We start from the raw sequence: 9479 nt of genomic DNA, 5'->3' as shown, positions 1-9479 counted from the left end.
GAAATGGTTCAGTGATTAAGAGCACTAGTTACCCTTACATAGAACCTGGGTTCCATTTCTAGCCCCCACATGGTGGCTCAAAACTATCTGAAACTCCAGTTCCAGGGTATCTGTGGCTCTCCTGGCCTTCACAAGCACCCAGCATGCACATGATGCACGCACACACGCACACACACACACACACACACACACACACACACACATATACACGCACACACGCACGCACACATGCACGCGCACACACACACACACGCAGGCAGAACAATGAATACATAATAATCTAAAAACCAAAGAAAAATAAAAAATTAGAATTTGACACTATATTTGGGTTATAACTACAACTTTTTATATTATGCTTTCGTGTAATTTTCCTGAATTACTTATTCCTGATGGGAAAGGGCTAAAGGTCATGGTAGTCACATCGGAATAATTAAAGACATTGGTTTTGGCAGCACTTGTAAGAGGCATGACCAAACGAAGTTGTGTCAGAACATCCTTTAAGTCTGAGGTCATAACAGTGTCCCACTCAGAACTGAAGCACATTGCAGTGCTGTTGAGCAAGCCTCATTGCATAACTCAGGTTCAGAGATGCCTCAGATGTACACTGTACAAATAAGTAAAATGAATATCACCTTGACTTCTCTGAGCAGGCCAGGAAGGCAACATGCATCTTCTGGGGCTGTAAAGGGTGCTTTTATATCAGGAAGCAGGATTTAGATCGAACATGATTACATGTAGTGTCACTGACCTGAACTCATCAAGTCCAGATACTGTTACTGTTACACGGAGCCCAGTGAAAATGAACCAGGGTTCTGTTTGTGTCTGAGAAGAGATTTCATTGTTCTGGCTATTAGTTGAAAGGAAGGCAGAGGGGAAAAATGAGGACAAGCAATTTAGTAAATTAATTTTACAGCCAAACTTAAAATTCAAGATGCGTGGGCCTAAGCTAGGGGTAGTGGTCCACTTCTGTAGTCACACGGAAGCCAGTCTAGACTACAAACAAATAACAAAAAAGATGTATCTATCTGCTTGCTAAACATAAAGTTTCAAAGTAGCTTCTTTGGAAATACTTAGCGGTATTTCAGGTCAATCATTTGTGAGTACATGTAGATTCACTTAAGCTTAGTGCAAAAGGCAAAGATCATAGGACAGAGTGAACATGGTGGACAACCATTTTGAAGGTGCGATGGCCATGAGCTGAGAAGGAGGTCAGTGTCCATCTACCTTTGTCTAAGGTAGACCTTAGCTTGGGACTTGGGGTCACAAGCAGTGTCAGTGTTCTTTCCAGCTCCAGACAGGACTGTTTCTTATGTTAAGATGCATTGTCTTCCCCTGACTGGGAATGGGATGACTAGCCGCACGTATCCAACAGTTTGAGCTGTGGCTGCTAAAGTAGCTGCATGGTCTAACCCAGCCTTCCCTCGGTGGCTGCAGTGAGGTGTGCCTAAAAGCCCAAGAGATGGCTTTCTTTAGTCTTTATTTGCTAGAAACTTTGTTTCATAAAGATGATGAAGAAATTATGATGATTTTATGGTCCTGACTGGAGTCCATACCATTTGAAGTTAAGTAACTTAAGTAGGAATTTACCCAACTTATACTTTGGTATAAGCTTTATATTTGTTTTCTTTGTCTTTGTGGGGATGTGTGTGCAGGTTAGTGGTTGATGGCAGGTGCATTCCTCGGTCACTCTCCACCTTAGTTGTGAGATACTGTTGTTGGAGCTCAGTGCTTTTGCTTGAATGGCAAGCTAGAGTTCCAGCCTGCCCCTTCTTCCTTCCCCATTGCTAGGGTCACAGGCGCACACTGCAGTGTGCTTATTAGCATTTACGCGGGCATTGGGACTCTAAACAAAAGTTGTTTGCAGGGCAAGCACTTTACTGATACGAACTGGGCCTTGTAAATTAAGTAGGTCAAGTCAGAAGTTGGCCCGCTTTCAGTAAAGAGGAACACAGAAAAATACAGCTCAGATGGGTGAGGAAGGCTTGTTCTTTGTTCCACACTCTGCCCAGGAGCTCAACCGTCCACTTAGGTGTTGCAGCAGAGGCCAGCACACCAGCACCTACAGGAATCCTTTCTAGGTTGGCCTTGCCTCTCTTCACAGTCATTTCCTTCTGCTTTTAGAGTTATTTATCTTAAAATTTTATTATTTGTTTTGAAACAGGGCTTCACTGTGTTGCCTGTCTGGCCTGTCTGTCAGTGCTGGGGTTACAGGGGTGAGCACCTGTTTATGGGGTAGTCTCCTTAAACTTTTTAAGCTGAGTAGTTCCCCTTTAGTCTTATCGTTCCCCACAGCCTTCTTGTAGAGGTTGGGTTGTGTGTTCTTAAGTCCCTCCCTAGCTCAGTGAGAGCCCTAGGTGTTGTTTATGAAGAGTACTGTTTAAGGGCTTACCCTGAGCCTGCTCACAGCTGCTGAGGTTTCATATGTGAGCTCTCTCTTTCACATAGCTAACAACATATTTTAATAAAACATTGACTAGTGACTACTTCTTACAGTTGTTAACATTTGTATGTCAATTAATTTTTTTACATTTTTTTACAGACCAGAAACTAGAGAGCAGTATCCAAATAAATTTATCCAACGAGATGACACTGAACGGTTTTACATTCTGAACACACTATTCAATCTCCCAGGTAGACTACCTCTGCTTCCTATGCATGCTGTCCTTTCGTCCGAGGACCACTTGTTCCAGGAAGCTAATTAAATCACCTTGATTATGGTACTTACAGATTATTAATATCTTTTCTTCATTTTCAGAGACCTACCTGTTGGCCTGCCTAGTAGATTTTTTTACTAATTGTCCCAGATATACCAGGTATGTTTATATTACAATTTTCTTTATCCAGTTGATTTTTAAATTAATGTACAGGGTTTTAGAGAACTGGCCATTGTAGGTCTTTTCTGCTTTTCTAAAGTGAATTTAGTGCTAGTGAGAGATGCCACATTGCCAGCCTGAGAGATGGACAGCACCAGCAGCTCCATGCAGGCCCTCACCTCCCACACGGCCCTGTCCTTGCCAGTGTGCTGCAGCCATGTGCCTGGGATTGAAGACGGCCAGCAGAGGTGCTAACTGTGACAGCTGAGTGGGAGGTTTGTGTGGTGTTTATCTGTCCAGGCAGAGTTACACGAAAACCCCGACTCATTTCACAGCAGCTACCCAGGAACACCCAGAGATGGCCACTTAGTTTCATTCCCAGGCCCAGCAAGATCTCACCAAGGAATAAATATTGTTTATTTTCCATAAAGCAAAAATTTGCCTAAGTCTTGTACAGGCTAGCCTTTCCTTTTGGGGGAGCTGTGTGGCCATTGCTTGATTTGTAACAGCCTTCGTATTAGAGTCTGCTACGTTCATATCTGAGGCCTTACCCACTTCAGGGGAGTTTGGTGGAAAATGCAATCCAAATAGAAATGAACAGTCCCTTTGTACCTGGGGACAATGCCAGAAAGGTCAGGGAGAGAGAACCTATCTGTGTTCTAAATGTCTGCTCAGCGAGAACCTGTCTCTAAAAGTCATGAACTTGGTATTTTGGGACCTTGGCCTTTTAATTCCATCCTGTAAATTATCCTGTCTCATGGTGTTTGCACACAGTTATTACATTCCATATATCAGTATTCTGGCCATTTTAATGCTCAAATGCATTTTGATTAGAGAGCAGTTCCTAGCTAACCACAACCTGTACCATGTGATGGGGAACCTTTGATTCCCTTGGTCATGTCATTCACCACCTGTCATGTTCTTTTCATCTTTTTGTAGTTGTGACACAGGATTTAAAGATGGGGACCTCTTCATGTCCTACCGGAGTATGTTCCAGGATGTAAGGGACGCCGTGGACTGGGTCCATTACAAGGTACTTAGAAGCTGCTGATTTACCCTCCTTTTCTCCGGCACACATCTGTGCCCTGATACTAACTTTGCTAGTGGACATGTGCAAATAGAGCAGGATGGTCCTTCTTTTTAAAAAGAAAACGGAGAGGGGCTGGAGATGGTTCAGAGGGCCTTAATTCAGTTCCTAGCACACACACAGCAGCTCACAGCCATCTGGAACTCCAGTGCCAGGGGCTCTGACACCCTCTTCTGGTCTCTCTGGGCATCAGGCACTCATGTCTGGGCACAAACATACATGCAAGCAAAACATTTACTATTGTACATTAACAGAAAAGTAAATCCTCTTAAAAGCTTTTTTTTTTTTTCACTTTTAAAAAGGGGTTAAGAGAAATTTGCCTCTTACATTTATTCTTGTCTGACCATTCTGACAGTTTTCTCAGTCTTGAGGCTCAGCTTTTAAATTTTATTGTTTGCATTTCTGAAAAAATATTTAGAATTTTAGTATATGAAACTATATATCTGTTATATATGGTGGTCCATTTAAATTTTGTTCAAATAACTCCCACTAGTTAGTATTAGATTTATATTTACTATAAACTAATAAAATATGAAAAGTTTTGATTTTTCTATTTAAAATGTGAATAATTTTATATTTGAAGTCTTTTTTTGTCTAACATTTTTCATTTTGGTAAACAATATTTGTTTGATAGTCAGCACAAGTTTTCTAGTAAAACTTAACAATGGACTCATAGGTCAAGTGTAGGGGTGTATTCTACAGTCCCAGATACTGTACAGGTTCAAGGCTAGCCTGGGTTACAAAGTAAAGTTTTGTCTCAGACAAACAGTCTTGGTTTGTGAGATGAGATGGGCCTGATATCTTAACTCTGTAGACTTGGGGGGCAAGGCAGGAAGACGAGCCAGCCGAGCTGGAGAGCAAGAACTTAAAAAGAAAAAGAAAAAGGAAACAACCCCCTGGTTGTATTCTTTTCTTAGCTCTTTTTCTTTCTTCTAGGGCTCCCTTAAGGAAAAGACAGTTGAACATCTTGAGAAGTATGTAGTCAAAGATGTAAGTCTGAAGAGGAGCTAAGTCTGCATGGTGGTTCTCTTTGCCTTGTAAAGAAAGACAGAAGGATGCGCCTGTTTATCATGATGTAGAAGAGCAGAGACACTTGCAGTGTGGTCACAAAAATGTCTGCCAGCGTGTAGTTTCACTTGTTTTCCTGTTTTTCTGAGAAACAAGAAGACTCAGTATTTAATGTTTTAGCTTTAATTATTGCAGCTAGAGGGTACTGTGTATACAGAACCATGCAGTGCTAAAGGGTACTGTGTGCACAGCACCATGCAGTGCTGGAGGGTACTGTGTGCACAGCACCATGCAGTGCTGGAGGGTACTGTGTGCACAGCACCATGCAGTGATTGATGCCTTATACCATTTCATCTTCAGCAACTCTGAGCTAGATGCTACTGTTACTTTTTATAGATGCAAACACTAATAAAGAAATGCTTAAATGTCATGTGGAAGGTCGTCACACAGTTGGAAGGTCACACAATCATTGGCTAAACATCCAAATCTTAAGCACTGCAGATGATCCACTACAAATGTTCAGGGGTCTGACTGGCCTAAATGTCTTTACCTTGTTAGCAAAGAATAAGAATAATGAGCACAGTTGTAAGATACATTAAAGACTAATGGGTACTCTGAAATAGCTAGAGTTCATAGGATTTTTTTACTAATTTAAAAACTTTTTTATGATACAGTGTTAGTGTTACTTCTAAAGGACTGTATATGGAACACATAGGAAGTACAGATGTGCATGTATATGTGTGTATTAATCACAACTTTTCTATGAGGCTAAGTTGTTTAAAACATGGAGTCATGGGCTGGTTGTGAAGCAGCGATAGCACTTCCATGTGTGTGCAAGGTCTTGGGTATGAGCTCCAGGACTGTGTTTTGTTTTGTTAAAATTTACATGGGGTAGGGATATAGCTCAGTGGTTAAGAACCTTTGTTGTTCTTTCAGAAGACCTGAGTTCAAATTCTAGCAGCCATATCAGGTGGCTTACAACTGCCTGTGATTCCAGCTCCAGGTAGACCTGATGCCTCCACCTGACACCTCCATGCACATGGCACACACCCCACATAGATTGATAATTAAAAGTAAATTAAGAAGAAAAGACATTTATCCACATATGGAATCCTAAGATATAGTAATGTACTTTTCTATAAAGACAGAATGCAGTAATAATGTCTGCAAGGTTTATGTCACTATCCCTTCCCCTCCTGTCAAACTGCCACCTGCCTCCCCTGCCACCTCCACCTCCTTTCCCTTATTCAAGAAAGACCACTCAACAGTCTGACCCAGTTTGTGCAAAGGAGCCATCTTGTGAAAAGTTTCTAGGCACATCAGCTGTTAGAATTTCCTTATTTTTCTTCAGTTGAGTGTGGATATTTCTAGGTAGCAGCTGTACCTGTCATTACATTCTGCAAAGTTTTTATGAAGCCACAACATGTACAGTAGCAGAATATTTAATAATCTTCATATAGTATTTTGGTACAGTTTGAAAAGCAACTTCTGAAGTTCAGTATATGTAAATCCCATACTTTAGGAATCACAAAGTAACTTAAACTCTTTCCTGAGGCAGACGTGAAAATGGTAAAGATCTTATTAAAGGCCAGATGTTTATGTACAGTACATACATGTATATGTTAATACTTTTAAAACTTAATAATGTGGGTTTTAAAATGCACATTTCTGAAATAACCAACTGGTTGTTAAAAAGACTGTTATCCTGTTCCTATGTGGTCAGAATTCTAGTCTATGACAACCAACACTGACATCCTTTATCACCGTTCCACCATTTCAGGGCAAGTTGCCGTTGCTTCTGAGCCGAATGAAGGAAGTAGGGAAAGTGTTTCTTGCCACTAACAGTGACTATAAATACACAGATGTGAGTACTGAATGTCTGGATTTGCTTACCCAGGGAAGGGTATTGACCCAGAGGACTGTGGAGACAGGGAGGCGGGTATGTGAGTGCATGGAAAAAGGACATGCTGGAGTTACTGCAGTTTTTCCTAAACATCCTTTCTTAACTATTATAATGGTACTTAAAAGTTTTAATTTGGGAAGTTATTTAAAGGGTTTATGCTAATATAATGGCTTCTCTACCTTTTAAGAGCATTTATTATCTATACCTGAGAATTCACACCCTTTTACATCCTTTTGCTGTTGGAAATCCCATAATGAAAGGTGATAACAGTCTTTTGAATCTTAGAAATCAAAATTTACCACCTCTTAATATTTAAATTTTTAAAAAATCATGATTAAAGGATACAGGAGGGGAGAACAAACACACAAAGTCCAAATTTCAACGCCTTACTTTTGCTGATGCAATTATAGGCTAACAGTCCTAGCAGGAAGTTCTGCCCCTGCCCTGGTGCACTGTTATAAAATGGCAGTGCACAAGCTCGTGTGAGTCACTGGTTTTCTCTGAGCCCTTCAGTGTTTCTTATCTCCACTCGTGACTTCAGGAGAGCTTCATGGGGTAGGTGGGTGAATGTGTGTAAGCGCCTACAAGTGTGTGCCCTTCCAGAGAAGCCAGCCATCCTTTTGCCTGATGCAGCACTAGTTTTTAACTTCCTTTGCCATGATTTCATAAGCTGTGGGAAAATAAGAATGCTAATCTCACATTTAGAAAGCTTGTGTTTGTCTTAGCAGAAGTCACATGTGAACCTTTCTTTTTCCCCAGAAAATCATGACATACCTGTTTGATTTCCCACATGGCCCCAAGGTATTTTAGTAATTTAATATTTGTTATTTTTAAATTAATTTACTATGCTTTGTGTTAACTAATAATGAATACATTTAATCATTTTAGAACACTAAAGGGAAATAATGGCCAGGATCCTCCTAGAAAATCCTAGTTTTAGAAGGCCTGGTGTTTAATCAGCATTGAAAGAAGTAATCCAGGGCTAGCAGAATTAAAAATCTCTGGTAATCTAACTATTTACTAGATAGAAATAAAATGAATATTCATATGGTCTGTAGTGAATAGGATCAAAATAAGTTTTTAGGCAGAATTGTTTGTGTGTGAGGAGTCATAGATTGAGGGTGATTCTAGTTTGACAGAAACATAATGTTAATGTGAATATTCTTGACAGTTTCTAGATTAGTTAATGTTGAGTGTCATGCCAAGAAAGCAGTTAACTTTGGTATTTAAAAGTCTTTCTGTAGTATGACTACGCTTAGATTTAAAGAACAAAGATTACAGCTTAGTCACACACTTAAGAGTTTTAATCCTAGACGTCCATGAGTAAGCTTCAGCAAATACCAAAATTACATTGTGTAGTACCTATCAGGTTGGCGTGAAAAGGTTGGCACCATCGTTCCATCTCAGAGTGCAGAGAGCGTTAGTCGGCACAGATGCCATCTCTGGGATGAGCTGAGGCCAGTGTCGACCTAGAGCCGTCATTCTGAGAACAAATAGAACCTCCCCAGCTTGTCGCTTGAATTGTAGCTTGCATCTGCCTAGCTTTTATCATACTTCATGTTTAAAGGTACTGTGAAATAAGTTATACTTCAGAGACTAAATAATTCATACTGTGGAAGTTATCAAAGCCATTTATTACTTACACCCATCAGCTCCCAAAACACTTATTTTAAAATTCCTTGTCTTTGATGAGATTAAGTCTGAGGGGTGCAGTGATGTGGCTTTTGCTGATTCTGTCCCACAGCCTGGGAGCTCCCATCGGCCCTGGCAGTCTTACTTTGATCTGATTTTGGTGGATGCACGGAAACCACTCTTTTTTGGAGAAGGCACAGTCCTGCGTCAGGTGGACACAGTAAGTTGAGAAGGCAGTGTGTTCTAGGACATGATCCTTCATGTTTTAGCTTATAGCCCTAACTTCTCTCTTGAAGTTGGGAGTTTTGATCTTACCTGACCTAGTCCAACAGAGCTCCTTGAGAAGAATGGGTGCTTGGGTCAAGTAGCAGCGTGGGAGAGAGTGTGATCAAATATCACAAGATTTCAGTCTTTATTCTCTCTACCCAGAAAACTGGAAAACTGAAAATTGGCACCTACACAGGCCCCCTGCAGCATGGCATTGTCTACTCGGGAGGTGAGTGAGCCATATGTCCGTCCGTCCGTCCGTCCGTCCGTCCGTCCGTCCGTCTGTCTCCCTTTGTTCTGGACACCTCTGCACAGTGAGCTTTGGCTTCACTGTGAAAAGTCTCATAGAGACTTTTCAGGACCAGAAATGTCATCTCCCAAGTCACCTGCAGTGAAAGCCAAGAGGGTTAACTTTTATTTTTACTGAAAAGATCCTTCTGCCATCTGTTGAAGATTTGAGGATTTGTCTCAATGTTCTGAAACCATTTGGGGATATTTTTTCTTTTTCTTTTTTCTTTTTTTCCCAAAGATTTTATTTATTATTTATTATTTATTTATTATTTATTTATATACAAGTATACTGTAGCTGACTTCAGATGCACCAGAAAAGGGCATCAGATCTCATTACAGATGGTTGTGAGCCACCATGTGGTTGCTGGGTTTGAACTCATGACCATCGGAAGAGCAGTCAGTGCTCTTACCTGCTGAGCCATCTCGCCAGCCCCCGGGATATTTTTTTTCTTTTTCTTTTTCTTTTTGTTTTTTTTTT

General features: G+C 40.7%; 2 protein-coding genes across 6 annotated transcripts in view; one reads left to right on the top strand and one right to left on the bottom strand.

The window, feature by feature from the left end:
* Nucleotides 1–9479, bottom strand: part of Cnnm2 (cyclin and CBS domain divalent metal cation transport mediator 2) — a 152077-nt gene that overhangs the window by 6215 nt on the left and 136383 nt on the right. The window lies entirely within an intron of this gene.
* Nucleotides 1–9479, top strand: part of Nt5c2 (5'-nucleotidase, cytosolic II) — an 80739-nt gene that overhangs the window by 64182 nt on the left and 7078 nt on the right. For all 5 annotated transcript variants that reach the window (XM_031390598.1, XM_031390594.1, XM_031390595.1 and 2 more), the window contains 8 exons: nucleotides 2540–2631; nucleotides 2756–2813; nucleotides 3753–3846; nucleotides 4837–4890; nucleotides 6689–6772; nucleotides 7571–7612; nucleotides 8556–8663; nucleotides 8873–8939. In XM_031390598.1, coding sequence (XP_031246458.1) covers nucleotides 3787–3846; nucleotides 4837–4890; nucleotides 6689–6772; nucleotides 7571–7612; nucleotides 8556–8663; nucleotides 8873–8939 — 415 coding nt within the window. In that variant the 5' untranslated portion in view covers nucleotides 2540–2631; nucleotides 2756–2813; nucleotides 3753–3786. The remainder of the gene's footprint in view (nucleotides 1–2539; nucleotides 2632–2755; nucleotides 2814–3752; nucleotides 3847–4836; nucleotides 4891–6688; nucleotides 6773–7570; nucleotides 7613–8555; nucleotides 8664–8872; nucleotides 8940–9479) is intronic.

Source organism: Mastomys coucha, unplaced genomic scaffold (assembly GCF_008632895.1).
Source record: "Mastomys coucha isolate ucsf_1 unplaced genomic scaffold, UCSF_Mcou_1 pScaffold21, whole genome shotgun sequence".
In the NCBI taxonomy this organism is placed as follows: domain Eukaryota; kingdom Metazoa; phylum Chordata; class Mammalia; order Rodentia; family Muridae; genus Mastomys; species Mastomys coucha.
This window is presented reverse-complemented; position numbering and strand designations above follow the sequence as displayed.